Raw genomic sequence first — 15,362 nt, 5'->3', positions numbered from 1 at the left:
GAAGTTGTGCGCATTATTTGCACAATGATGCCCTCCCGTATAAATAAATATTGTCGCGCTTATAATAAAATCTCACATTGCGGGCGTCTGAAAGGCGCATCAAATATAGCCGCAGTTGCTCCGCAAGCAGATTTCAGTGGAGCTTTATTTTTCTGCCAGCTGTGTGCTTTTCGAAAGCTTCAAGGAAAAAGCTGCCTATACATTTATATAGGCGGCTGTCACGCGCCTATCTCAATTGAGCTTTCATATAATCGCATATCGAGCGATTATCCTGCAAGGCACAATACCATTCCAAAAATCTTCGGAACCATTTCCAAACTATTCGTATAATGCTCACCATATTGGGAATACTGCTGATATATTTCACCATTATAATTGAACCAACGACACGACTAGACACTTGTATTCCAAAACTGTATCTCAAATCTGACTACCCCTCAGTGACTCAGGTAACTGGTACTGTCAAATTTGATATATGGTTAGAAAATATATGAAACTAGCAGCAGTAATGAAGCTGTTATTTTTTCCTAACAACGATTATACACCGTTGCAATCCCTGGTTACGCAGACGAAAATAAAGCAACAAAATAATTAAACCGTCGACGTTGGCTGCAAAGGTGAAAAGTATATTCGGTAATAAACTGCAAAATAAGCGCTGCTTTCCAGAGGTGAGTGATTTTTAAATTAAGAACTAGCTATTTACGACTCATCCTACTTTCAGCACCCTCGAATGGCCGAATGTTTTGTCAGACAAATCGCTCCCTAAAATCAAAACGTCTTCCCTTGCCTAGTTCGGGGGATAGTGCAGCAAAAATGTTAACGCGAATTTAATGTATTTGGTTAGCACGACATTAATCGATTGAACATATTAAAGGTATAAATCAAGCGTCTTAGGCAATGATGATTTTAGTATCTTATAAATAAAAACAAAATATGATTAGAAGTTCACATCCAGCCCGATGGCGCTTTATCGTGTGCACGGAAGTCCACCTGATTCAGAAATAGTTGAACAGCACAAAGTTATCGCTCCCGGCATGAATATGGTCAAACTGGTCACTAAAATTTACCCCTTTTATAATATCTGCCTGCATGGGTGACAGATCCTAGTGCTGTGTTTGATGCCCTATTTCCTCGTTTTCGCTGATCTCGCCAGCGTTGTCTAATGCGGCACACGCTGGTTAAAGTGATGGGGCTACGATGACGTCGTTACCGCATATTTTGCAGGTAGAGGTAACTCTCGGTTCATTGACTGAAGACTTGTGTAACGTGTTGCGTACCCACGCTCCAGCATTTTCTAGAAATTTTACAGATCACCAATCTTACCGTCCTTGTTAGAACTTCCTGGGCCTGGTTCTAAGTGGCCTTCAGATGAATGAAAATCATGAGCTGAACTTTGAAAGATATGCAAATCTACTCTGTTGTACAAGCCGCTCATTTTGATCCGGCAGGTTATCACTGGAGTGATTTAATCACGATTGAACGAACGATTGAGCTGTGTAGCTTGGGTTTTAGTCTCACTCCATTTGTGTATTGAGTATTAAAGATTTGTGAAGTGACTACTGAAGGTCAGATCTTTGTTTGCTTCAATATCCTTTTCATTGTCCGACCGATGCTCCCCTCACTCCATCGAGGCATCTTACTACAGTCGGCCCTATTCTGCGCGGCGTGTGACGTGAAACGACTAATCTCACCTCACTCTACGTGACTTTTCTCACCCAATTCTGAAGAGTCCCTTCGGGTGACGTAAGATGCCCATTTAACGGCAATGGGGAATCTCACCTCACCCGAGTCGACTCTCAGAACCGGGTGAAAATGTCACGTAAAGTGAGGTGAGTTTAGTCGTCACACGCCGCCCAGAATAAGGCTGAGTGTTCTCTGATACGTGAGATATCGCTTGGAAGGTTCGACACACTTAGATGGTACATGCAGCAACAGTTGAATTCACTATCTTAAACAATAATGTTGTTACTCGAATATTCGTAATCATTAATATGCAACTTACAATGAGATAAAAAATGGCTTTCTGGTTCGGGCTCGAATGATTGAGTCCCAACAACGAAAAATTTTACTTAACAGATTAATCGTGCATACACTGCGGAATTTTCGAAAAGTATAAAATAGACTAGTTACAATATCCACTGTTGCTAAACCGCTTATATTTTTCATATGTGATTCAAGGAGATACAATTTTGTCCTTGCAAATTGCTGCTACTTCAGTGTCACTGTCTGTTGCGACCCACTGATAGAAAATTGACCGTCAGTACCCACTGGGATCACTCGTTTAATGGTTCGTTAAGTTGCGGCAGACAAGCAGCCCTTTGCAATTCTTACTCCAACTCAACGCCGCATTCGATACGTTTGGGGCGACGAGGAACCGCCATTTCTACCGATTTCCGGAATTCGATGTCTAGCAACAGGACTGCTTCCTCGGCCAACGGAACGAGAGCAACGTTTTCCATCTTCCTTTATATTTCTTCTTCTGGGCAATTGTTTGGTTTGGGGACTTTGGTGATGGAGGTCCGATTTTAATGCGATTTTTTGCCAAAGGGGTGTATTTTGACTAAAATGGACCAAGTCTGAGAGCGGAAGTGTGAAATTTTTTACCAGAGTTTGATAAACTGAAAAAAATGAGTGACACTCATAGCAATGACAGTGCTTTAACAAGCGGACTTATTCAGCGGAGTAACTGTGGTGCGGCTTGGCTGCATATCCGAGGACAGGGATCCGAAGCGGCGTGGGGCCGCTGAGGTTACGTTGGACGAGGCGTTGATCAACCCGTCGAGGGAGTTGTAGGGAAGTCTGTGGTCCTCTCGTTTGCCCGGTTTACCCAAGTGTGGAGGCTATGGCTGGTTTTGGGGCCGACTGAGCGGCGGCGAGGTCGGACGGTGCACAGAAGGGCGATGTGGCGTGGCCACGCTGGTCTACCGAACACTAACATTAGTCAACCGAACACTATTTGAATAAACCGGGCAAACGAGAGAATCACAGGTTTTCTTGCAGTTTCAGCGACGGGCTAATCAATACCTCCTTCAATAGAACCTCAACGCCGTCAGACAGTACATAAAAAGGCGATGTGGCGTACCCACATTAATCAGTGTTCGGTTGACTAGTGTGGCTACGCCGCATCGTTTTCTGGTGTGCTGTCCGATTTCGCAGCCGCTCAGTCGGTTTTAAGTGTTTGAGTGGGTCGTGCAGCGAGAGGGTCACAGGTGTGCTTGTGGCTCCGGCGACGGGTTGATCAACTCCTCGTTCAATGGAACCTCCAGGCTTTACGCCGCTTCGGATCCTTGGCCTAGGATATGCGGCGGAACCGCATCACACTGGCTCCGCTGCGTGAGCTCACTCGTTAAAGCACTGCACTATTATTGTTGCGAGTGTTGTTGAGTGCAACTTATTTTTTCAGTTTATTAAGCTTTGGTTGGGAATTTTGCATTTCCGCTCTCGGATTTGGTTTGTTTGGGTTGGAGTACACCTGTTAGACAGTAAAGCGCATCAAAATCGGATCTCTATCGCTGGAGTCTCTAAACTAGACAATAGGGATCTTTAATTTGGAAAAAATGTGCCAGTTTTTCATATGTATTGGTAGCGAGTGTCCTTACGAGTACACTCATATTATTCTTAAGCCTTAATTATTCTTTTATGATTTTTAAATTTAAAAAAACCAAATTAAATTCAACCAGCAAACTGACAGTTGTCCTACTAAATGACGTTTCTGCTAATGTCTCGTTCGCCTCATTGTTAACCGGGACAGCACCCCACACAACATGATCTGGTACTTTGTCAATCCGCTAGCAGCCTGCCATCCCAAGTTTAATCTGCAAACTATGGTAGATCTGATAAGGCAACCTATAGAGTCGTGCAAGTCTCATGGGTTTGGATGTGTTATTGTCCTTAAAGGAAACAAACTAAAAAATGTTTTTTCAATAGTTTCGGGCCAAAAAAATTGAAAAAGGACTGAGATATTAACTCACAGTACTAATCTGCATCAGAATATGCCTTAACCCGCACACCCCTAAAGATCCCTATTACCTTCTTCTGGAATCAGAATTACATTAGTTTAATTAATGTATACAATACAGAAATTCGACCTCATTACCTTCTTGTGCTCAACCTCAGGTGATGGATTCTTTGAAGAATAACCGCTTATTGTTTCTACAACCGTTGCAGGTTCCTCGTAAGAAGAACGGGAGTGCTTACGATGCCAATTTTTTCTTCAGTTTTTCCTGTAACTAGGCAGTTGATGTTTACATACCATGGTTGCTATATAGCAACTGAAAATCAATAAACAAAGAAGTGTTGCCGAAGAAATATTTTTTTCGTTCGAATCAAGGGGTCACTCAATATACTGGTAACTGGCAGTAAATGAATCGGATCATTTTTTTTCACAATTTTTCATCAAGTTTCAGGTCGTGTCGTTGATTGAACTGTTATACTACCATACCCATTTTAGTAACCATTTCCAATACCTTCCGTGTATCCTATATTGGAGATTTGTATACTACATTGTCTTTTGGCGCCAGAGGTTAATATTACTCTGGTGGGCTTTGTTATTCGCATATCTGTTTACCCTGCTACAAAAATCTGTAGCTTAAGATGGTCAAAAATCCTCGTCTAACAATATTACGGAGATAGCTCAATTGGATAAAGTGTCAGTCCACTTAGTATCAACGAAGCATTCTTCAGAATATGGCGAGAGCAAAATAATATTTCATCAATCGATAGAATTGAAATGTGAAGGGAAGAGATTTTTTTCTCCAGCTAATATTTTATCCATCGCTAGACCTAAAATATGCATGCCACCATAATCTGTATGGTTCTTGAATGGTATGTTGTCAAAATGTATATGGAAAACAGCACATTTTGGTATGGTGACTGTTCTTAACAACCCGTTGTTTGTATAGTCGAGTATGGAAAAACGACACTGGTTATGTTCAATATTATACTAGGCAATGGTTAATCTATTGTTGAACGAACCATATTGAAAATAGTTTTGAAACGATTGATGCAATGGTTGGCATATGGTACACATTTATGCGGGCTATAACGCGCACTACTTTACTGCCGTTGATGTGTGTGAATGCTTCCATTTAACTGCATGTAACTAATCTTGACGTTCCGTACCGGTGACGGAAGCTTTATGTATCGTGTGAATCGTACTTTACACGCAACGCAAAATACATTCTAAATTTCTATTTTGATGGCAAGAAAATGCATTTAATTTTGTTGATTTTGCAAAATGCATCACAAGTAATCTGCCCCTACCAATCAGAATCTGGTGGACATTGTTGAAAATCAACTTTCTCATCATGTACACTAGTTGCATTTTATTGCGCACGCTGAAAATAGGAGAAATGTTGAAAGGCGCAAGTTTGCTATTTGGATTTTCAACTGCAATCAGAATAAATAATTTTTCGCAAATGTTCGTTGTGCATTATATGCTACACTGATAAAATCAAGTACCCATTAATGCGTAGAAAACTACTCATTTTCAATAAAAGTAGAATAACCCATTAAATGGGTAAAGCGTTTGTACTCATAAATGAGTATAGACCTTGTACGTCAACCTGGGTATGTTTCACCCATTATTTTTCGCAGAACTGTTACAACAAAATGCGTAAAAATACCCATTCATGAAATTCGCGCCAGAATGAAAAATACTGTCAATAGAATTATTTCTGAATTAAAAAAAACATAAAATAACATTCATTTCACATTATAGTTTCCTTATAAAAGTATAAGAATCTAGATAGAAATCCTATTCTAAAACTACTTAACAAAATAAAACCGCCAACTGGATATATTTTTGATGGCTGGATCTTTTGGCTGCTCTAAAAATGCCGAACTGGCGCATATTTTAAACATCCTCAGTAGTCTAAACAGACGTTGTTTTCGGAGCATTGCCGAAATGTTTCGTTTCCGCCACGGACTCCGATGCAGGGCGATAATTAGCAGGTTCTACTACGATCCTTAGTTTGCAGGTTAACTCGCTTGAAATAATGCTTAAGGATTTTTCACCCATTATCAAGATCAATATACCCATTGACATTACCTCATCGAGTAGTTGTGAAATGGATAAAAAGTACTCATTGTTAGAAACAAAAAAATACCCATTTTTTGACAGCTCGAATAACTTCCGAAAATGGGCAATTTGAATACATAAAATGGGTAAAGTTTTTTTACCGTGTAGTTTTCTCGAATGACTAAACGGCGCCCTTCTGAGATGTTGGCATCAAAAGTACATCGATTCCTATCCCTTTTGCATGATTATAATTTTCAGCCAACCTAACTGTTTTGCTTCTCGTTGCATGCCTCTTTCTGACAGTTTGTCATATTTTCTGCTTTCTTTCCTTCCGACATCTTGAACTACGTGAAACACGCGTTTTTCGGGTGTAAAGAAATAAATTGTGAGTTTCGTTGATTTTGCCTTACAAAAAGTTTTTATGTTATGTAGAATCGGAAGCTGAATTAGTGACGATTTCGTAGCTAATTTAAAATAGTGTATTTACTCTTTTTCAGTGAGATGAAACTGAACAGAAACGTTTCCTCGTCGCGGCGCAAGAGCCGCAAACGCCATTTCCAGGCCCCATCCCATATCCGAAGGAAGTTGATGTCTGCACCACTTTCCAAGGAACTAAAACAAAAGTACACCGTACGCTCGATGCCGATCCGTAAGGACGATGAAGTGCAGGTGGTCCGCGGACATTACAAAGGAAACCAGGTCGGTAAGGTAGTGCAGGTGTACCGTAAGAAATTTGTCGTGTACATTGAGCGGATTCAGCGCGAGAAGGCCAACGGAACCAATGTGTATGTCGGTGTGCACCCATCCAAATGCCTGATCGTCAAGCTGAAGATGGACAAGGATCGCAAAAAGATCCTTGATCGCCGTGCGAGCGGACGTCGGGCGGCTCTGGCCAAGGACAAGGGCAAGTACACTGAAGAATCGGCTGCCGCTTCCGCGATGGAAACCAGTTCGTAAACAATTTGCCGTTATTTTGTACAATGCAATGGGCGCGAGGTGCTTGGGCTGTTGTTGCATCTTAAGAAAGTAAACAATAAATTAAGAGAAATCTAATGCTTTTTCTGTGTTTTTAGTACCTGGAATTGGAGAAGCTCCCTAGATATGCTCTTTTCGTGTAGCTTTGCTGGCTATCACACAGGTATCGCTAGAGCACCATATCAAGGGTTCCTTTGCCATCTGATACCTCATGGTATCAGCTGACAAAGAACACATTGGGACACTGGTTGTTTGGTTTTCTGATTGTTTAACATTCAATGATTTCGGTTTCTTCCAAAAAGTAACTGGAACGTGCAGACTTTATCAAGGGCAATTTGTGTCATCCAACAGCAAAAAATTATACCAGACGGGAGCAATACATATGTACGAGCAATATGATGCTGTAATCAAGGTTAAGTAAAGCTTCTGACTACAACACGAAAAGACGTGTCAAATTATCTACAATTCATGGAATTTCATTCGAATAGCTGTAATTCATTTGTGATGCGATTTTTTATAATTAATGGTTTTATTAATTGAATGGGTATTAAGGATCAGTTCAAAGTATATATTAAAATAATACTACAGAGTTATATGGTACTGACTAGCAAAAACTATTGGTGAGTTATTTTTATTGCTAAGTAGATAAATAAAATATTTTTACGCAGTTTAGTTTTGTAGTAAATAAACTCATAAAAGTAAACAATTGCTTAATACAGTACAGTTCATATCTATACATCGAATTTTAAATTAAAGATTTCATGTGTGTTCGATACGAACATTAAAACTTGCACTAGTTTTACACTTTCAGTTTATATTACAATATTCACCGTTATCACTGGTATGAGTCGCAAATATCTTCCTACTTTCAGTACTAGCTATTATAAATAACATCAATGACAATAGAAAGTTATAGAATTTCACAGAAATTTGAAGCACTCTATTCAATTTTTCGTGTTGTGCGCTACCTGCTATTGATTTGCGCCTATATAGACATACGCTTCAAACTTATCGTACTGGTAATGATATCTGCTGGATGATAGCCTTGATCCAAAAGAAATTCATTTTCGTGATTCGTAAAACTGTTCCCTCCCAAGCATGTGCACGAACAAACCGAAGTGTCTTCCTCCTCAATTTCGGAACAGTAGTTCAGATTAGCGCATGATAATAATTTTCCAGTGGATTCACACTCGTAGTTCAGCCCGTCAACGGACGACTGCATCTCGGCCTCTTCCCGACGGATGTCTTCTGCGTTCCTATAAAAAAAAATAAAAACATATCGTCAGTTAGTACGCATCACACGTGACGATCACTTACATTGTCATAAATCGTAGCACCAGCAGATTAATGCTGGCAGCCACGACAGCCAGTCCAAACAGGATAAACACTAAACTGAGCGCCACATAGCCAGGCTTGTTGATTAGCGCTTGATCATTCTGTAGCGCTACATAATCTCCGAATCCAATCGTCGTCAACGTAACGAAGCAATAGTAAAAGCTATCGAAGTAAGACCACCCCTCGTACTTGGAAAAGACGGCCGCTCCAGTCGTGATGATAACCGAGGACAGCAATCCGGTGGCCAGCATCAGATTCATCTCGGTAGCCTCTGTCTGTTGACAGCGGAGATATCTTTTCGCCCGCCGTATAACTACCGAGGCAAACTTGTTCAAACGTTCGCCGATGCTCTGGAACATGACTAAACCCAACGGGATACCTACCATGGCGTAAGCCATGCAAAACGCTTTGCCACCGATCGTAACCGGTGTCGAGTGACCATACCCGATCATGGCTAGTACGACGGTAGCAAAGTAAAACGCACCGGCGAACTTCCACTGGGGTCCTGCCTTGTGGGGTTTATTTTCTGTTATCACTATTTCGATCATGTGGTAGTCCTCAGCTGTGATGTTGTACTTTGCGACGAAGTTGGCTTTAACGCCTGAAATGAATATTCGAAGTTTAACGGTTACTGTTACTGTGTAGCAAATTCTAGATTAGCAAATGACCTGCGTCAAGCCAAAGCGAACTGAGCGCCATATTTTTTTCCCGGTATTTTTAATGGAAAAATTATTTTTTCGATAATTTACCATTATCATAGAAAGTTTAAGGGTACTTATTTGCTTCCGATTACTATTTCAGTTCTCAGAAATAAATTGATGTAAGTGTTTATAGTGCTACATTGGATGCGATAGCGATTTTTAGAAAGGTACCTCCAAATGGCGCTTGGTCCTCTTTGGCTTAACACAGGCCAAATAAGGTGCTTTTCAATACAGAAACGTAAATGTTTATGTACTGTATTGATAGTATGGAATAATCAGTCTCGCGAATGACTGAATGGAATCAATGAACAACCCTTAGAGTCACATTGAATACCGATTGCGGATTGCCTATGCAGGTTTTATAATGGTCACACCATTTACGATGAAATCGTACATCAACCACAACTTGTACCAAAAGATCCGCCTTTCATTGATGATCTTATCAAACGTGTAGTAGGAGGAAAACTACCTTCACAACATACGAAATACTTGATAGCAGTTGAACATTACGTAGAAATTCTGTACATTGCGTTGTAAGACCCGTGTTTCAAAAATCATCATCTCGAGTTCAGTCTGATGATAAATTTGTATTCAAAAGAATGTAGAGTGGTTGGCAGAGGATGATACTGTCGTCTTTTAAGTGGAGCAAACTTTTACAACTCGATAGTCACAATCGCTGTGCGTGACAATTTGCTTGTCCGGCTGGGCCGCACGGCAGTCGGGATATCTTTCTACATTGTTATCAGTGGTACTGTTCACCTAGTGATACTTACTCTTCAGAAATTCCCAGCGCCGAGCTTCTGTTTCCGACTCAAGGGCATCAAATACGGCGGCTCCGATCAGTAGATAGGTGAAGGTGCAAACCACCAGGGAAAGGGTTCGAATATTTTGCCGTTTCATTATTTCTTACAAAGTAGCGTTGATCGTTTGAATTATTAACCAATCAGGCGTATGATTGGTTCGAAACTTTTTAGAGCCAAGCAAACCTTTGGCGAACTTGGCATTAACTATATTGATTTAGGTCATAAAATTTTGTGATCCTAGTTGCACGTTTGTGGTAGAGTTGTTGCAAAGTTCAACTATTTATTGCTGATTTGGCACAACTGGAAGTTCGTATTTAAAAGGAAGTAGTTCTTTTATGATGATAAAAGATACATTTTACAAGTTTTCTGTCTGTCAGAACTTATCACTATAAACACCATAATCACTTTATTCGAGTATTTTTGACAGGAGGAAAAATCCTTGATCCTTGTGATTAGAATGTGAGAGCGGAGAGAATTATTTATTTTACTCACTCTTTTGAGATATCCCGCTCAGTTCAATATTTCCGTTGCGTTGATGTACACGTGTTTAATAAAAAAAAACTATATTCTTGTGCATTGTCCTATTAATTTGACCGTGAAACTGACTAACCTGAGTGCATTAATAATGCTGAATATTATGAACCATAGCAACATATCCGGGCTAAATAATAAGCGCACACAAGCCAAAACGAAACGAGCGAACTAAGCTAGTCCCGGATTGACGCTGGATTCCAGCTCAAATGCAACAACAACCGACTGTGGAACCGATTTAGTCAGAATCGGTTGTTTTGAGTTAGAATCTATATATAATAACTCCATACAAAATTTTGAACCCGTTACGGAATGGGTTTAACTGGAATTCTTCGCACGCCCATATTTATTGTTTTGTTTCATAAAGCCCGATTCAGACGATACATGAGCTTCAACGTCACGACACCATTCCGTCAGGATATGTTGGATGCCTTTATCGTGTGGCCATTCACATGTTCAGGTACGTCAAAACGTATCGTACCGAAGATATTGTGCGTGAATACCTCCCGGATGGATGGTAGATCCAGAAGCTGGTGGTCCTACCAATACCAGGGAAACCACCAGGAGATCCAGCATCTTATTGGCCTATATACCTGCTGGATACTCTTGGTAAGCTTCTGGAAAGGGTCATACTCAACAGGCTGACGTCTTACGCTGAAAGTGAGAACGGACTATCCCAGAGGCAGTTCGGGATCCGGAAAGGGATATCGACGGTGGACGCCATCCACACAGTCATCGCGAGCGCGAAGAAAGCATTGAAGCAAAAGAGGGGTAATCGCTATGCACTGATAAAATCAAGTACCCATTAATGCGTAGAAAACTACTCATTTTCAATAAAAGTGGAATAACCCATTAAATGGGTAAAGCGTTTGTACCCATAAATGAGTACGTCAACCTGGGTATGTTTCACCCATTATTTTTCGCAGAACTGTTACAACAAAATGCGTAAAAAATACCCATTCATGAAATTCGCGCCAGAATGAAAAATACTGTCAATAGAATTATTTCTGAATTTAAAAAAAACATAAAATAACATTCATTTCACATTATTGTTTCCTTATAAAAGTATAGGAATCCAGATAGAAATCCTATTCTAAAACTACTTAACAAAATAAAACCGCCAACTGGATATAATTTTGATGGCTGGATCTTTTAGCTGCTCTAAAAATGCCGAACTGGCGCTTATTTTCAACATCCTCAGTAGTCTAAACAGACGTTGTTTTCGGAGCATTGCCGAAATGTTCCGTTTCCGCCACGGACTCCGATGCAGGGCGATAATTTGCAGGTTTCACTACGTTCCTTAGTTTGCAGGTTAACTCGCTTGAAATAATGCTTACGGATTTTTCACCCATTATCAAGATCAATATACCCATTGACATTACCTCATCGAGTAGTTGTGAAATGGATAAAAAGTACTCATTGTTAGAAACAAAAAAATAACCAACAGCTCGAATAACTTCCGAAAATGGGCAATTTGAAGACATAAAATGGGTAAAGTTTTTTTTACCGTGTGCGCCGTGCTAACGATAGACGTGAAGAAAGCGTTCAACAGTGCTAGCTGGAGAGCGATCACCGTAGCGCTGCACAGAATGCGGGTTCCGGACTATCTCTGCAAGGTTCTGAAAAGTTACTTCCAGAACCGAGTATTGGTCTACGAAACCAACATGAGGCAGAGGTCGATTGGGGTCACTGGGGGAGTACCTCAGGGTTCCAGACTCGGCCAACGCTCTGGAATATCATGTACAACGCAGATTTAACACTGGAACTGCCAAGGGCAGTTGAGATCGTCGGATTTCCAGATTATAAACACTCATAGTAATAGACTCGCGGATGTGAAAACCGCAAAACTGGCAACTAGAAAAACAAGCGCGTTAAACTGGCATCACCCAAAAGTGTGCAAGCTCGAACGTGCTCGACTGTATTCGATCACCTTTTTTTTATTAAAATAATTTTTCAAGTGGTTCAATATGTGAATCAAAAGAGAAGTTATACGTTTGATACTGAGCAACAAAAAATTAAGAAAAGCAAAAAAAATCCAGTTTCTTTAAAAAAACACAAATTTGATGAAAAAGAGCATAAGTAAAATGTTTTTTATTCTTTTATATAGAAAACAATAAATATCTTTCTGAATAACATTGTAAAATACTAACACGAACATGAAAAGTGAAGCCTACTGTGAATAACAAAATATTTTTTTTTATATAAAATCGCAATACTTGTTCTGCTTATTTGCATTGTATGACGTCATGCTCGTTTGGCTCCGAATTTTGACAGTTTGTTTGGCTCGATAAAAGTACCTCCGCTGGTCTACACTGAGCAAAATTTGCTTTGAATTTCCATAAAAACGTCTTATGACTTTCAGACATAAGGATTTTAAATGGATTTTATAAGTTTGTCTTATGATTTGGAGGGGAAATTTTCCAAATCCATCTCTTATTATTTTCATAAGACAGTCTTATGAAATTTATGAAAATGTCCGAATGAACGCCATAGGTGCCTATTTATGAAAATTGCTGATATTTATAAGCAGAAAATATAGTAGAAATAATGATTTCCATAGAACAGTCTTATGAAATTCATTACAATGTTCGAATGAATGTCATAAGTTTTTTTATGGATATTATTATACATTTATATAAAAAATAGAACATGGCTGACATTTCTCGAGCATTTTTAGTAGACAAAAAATCAACAGTAAAAATCAACCTTTAGAGGATTACAGGTTTTACACCAACCGACATAACCCCAAAATGAGCCAGATGAACTTCGTTTAACAATTTTCGGTGGTTTGTTTACATGGGAGTACGTGAGTTTGAAATTAACAGATGGGAACCCGTTGTACTCGAACTCGCGCAACTGACAAAGTAAACAAACCACCGAGAATTGTAAAACATGAACGTCATTCATAATGAGTTCATTAGTGTGGTCATCTTGTTGAACTAAATTCGGGACAAATGAACCGCCAAGTGTAAATCCCTTCAGAAGATTGAAGAGAAAACTCACTAAATGGTAAAATTTGTACATAATGAGCAACGATTCGTCAATATTTCGTGGGAAACTGGGCTTAGACAACTGAATGATAATGATTGTTACTTCTCAAATGATTTTGATAATCATAAAATACGCGTCAGACACTAATTATATGCACAACTTATTTCATTTCAAATAATCGGATATCTTCTGTAAAAATCATAACCATGTAAACTGATTTAATGCTCATAGTAATTTATTCAATAACATAAAAAACAATTATTTAAAATTTTGTAGCAATTTGACAAAAATCTTACTTCTTTTGTTTGAAACAGCGGTAATCAAAAAGTTCTGGCCTGAAACTATTAGCTTCTGGTTGGCCGTGCAGGCCAGTACTGAATTCATAAGAAACAATTATGAACTTTTCACAAAAGTGACGTTTACGAAAAACAAAATACAATTTCATAGAATCAATAACAGATTTCATATGGGTTCCATAAGAAAAACTTATGAAATTCTTAAACGCATGTATTGGAGCGAAGTCATAAGACTGTTTTATGAAATACATTGTCTGTACGTCTATGGAGTGCATGAATAAAGATAAATGAATTCATAAGCCTGCCTATGACATTCTAAAGCGTTCAATGGCATCGTCAGAAGGCTGGTTCATATGTCGAGACTTATGAAATTCCCAGATGCTTTTTGCTCGGTGTATTACTATGAGTGTCTATATTCCAGATGATGTTGTCCTGACGATAACCGGCGAGACGCTTGAGGAGGTGGAGATATTGACGGCAGAGATAGTAGGCATCGTGGAAACCTGGATGGCTGAGGTCAAGTTGCAGCTGGCTCACCCCAAGGCCAAGGTAGTGCTGGTCAGCAACCGTAAAAAAATCCAGCGCATCGAGATCAGCGTCGGGGAACAATTCAACCCATCGATGCGTGCGTTGAAGCACCTGGGTGTGATGGTCGACGACCACTTAAATTACAACAAGGGGGGTCCGAAGGGGTATGCCTGGTATAGCAGTGAACAATATCGTCGAAGAGATGTGCCACGACGAGCGTATTCTGGACGCTGTCAACAGAGTAGTTACTAGTATACTCTTTAAGCTGCCGTGGACTACCCGACAGAATCGTGACGAAACTGAGAGCTAATTGGCTTATGAATCAAACACCGGCACCGATAGAAATTCCGTTGTCGGGTAGCTCTCAGTCGGAGTAGGATAATACCTGAGTTGATTTCGATAAAGCTGGCAGCTAAACGGCTCAAGAAAGCGGGTATCGGTGTCGGGAGAAATTCCTCCTTCGGGGAACTGTCGGTCGGTGTAGCGGAGTTCACCATCGGGGACTATCCAAGAAGATCGTGTAAGGCCGGGCGCTGAAAGACTCACGGAAACAGGAGCTAAATGGCTTAAAGAATCAGCACCTAAACGTTTCACGGGGACGAGAGCTGAACGGCGACGCAATAGATGGAGACAAGAAGCAAGAGAAGAGTCGAGAGTTAAATTAAAGCTCAAAGGTCGAGCCATTTCATGAACCAAGTGAGGTTCCGAGATAGAGCAGAAGAAAGAGGTGCGAAGAAAGTACAACGAACCCCCTCCTACGAAGTAATACGTTGACGTAGTTCTGTGGGGAAGATGGGTGTAAAGAGTAAGGAGTGTCTTTGGTGGTTAGGCACTAACGTAAGTCGTGAGTCCCACACAGTACCAACACACTATAGGCCAGGCTTTTGTAGCTTTTTAAACCTTACTTTATGAAAAACACAGATTAAACTGCCCCTTTCCTTTTCCCTTATCTAATTACTCTCGGAAGTACCCGTACACCATCGTTGGTTTGATACGACTTCAAGGCGACACGAAACATCTCTATCCTATGAGTTAACAAACGCGGGGGCTACACGGAACGAACATCATACGCACAACTTTGTGTGCTGCCGATCCGCATCTGAGCCGTAATACGAAGTTGTCTAAGTCCCTGCCGGTTCGAGGAGGACCATCCGGCGCCTCAGTTCCTGGCTGTTCGAGTCTG

General features: G+C 40.2%; 2 protein-coding genes across 2 annotated transcripts; one reads left to right on the top strand and one right to left on the bottom strand.

Annotated features, from left to right (window-relative positions):
* Positions 1–6,281: 6,281 nt before the first annotated feature.
* On the top strand, positions 6,282–7,072 carry LOC131677411 (large ribosomal subunit protein uL24). Its single transcript, XM_058957218.1, has 2 exons — positions 6,282–6,404; positions 6,517–7,072. The coding sequence occupies exon 2, from the start codon at positions 6,521–6,523 to the stop codon at positions 6,974–6,976; it is 456 nt and encodes a 151-aa protein (XP_058813201.1). The 5' UTR covers positions 6,282–6,404; positions 6,517–6,520; the 3' UTR covers positions 6,977–7,072.
* Positions 7,073–7,526: 454 nt separating this feature from the next.
* LOC131677410 (potassium channel subfamily K member 9) lies at positions 7,527–10,247 on the bottom strand. The gene is made up of 3 exons (XM_058957217.1): positions 9,804–10,247; positions 8,312–8,930; positions 7,527–8,250 (listed from the first exon to the last, which is right to left on the bottom strand). Exons 1-3 carry the CDS (start codon positions 9,928–9,930, stop codon positions 7,980–7,982), a joined length of 1,017 nt encoding a protein of 338 aa, XP_058813200.1. The 5' UTR covers positions 9,931–10,247; the 3' UTR covers positions 7,527–7,979.
* Positions 10,248–15,362: the final 5,115 nt, after the last annotated feature.

The sequence above is a fragment of the Topomyia yanbarensis genome, chromosome 1 (assembly GCF_030247195.1).
Source record: "Topomyia yanbarensis strain Yona2022 chromosome 1, ASM3024719v1, whole genome shotgun sequence".
Classification (NCBI taxonomy): domain Eukaryota; kingdom Metazoa; phylum Arthropoda; class Insecta; order Diptera; family Culicidae; genus Topomyia; species Topomyia yanbarensis.
This window is presented reverse-complemented; position numbering and strand designations above follow the sequence as displayed.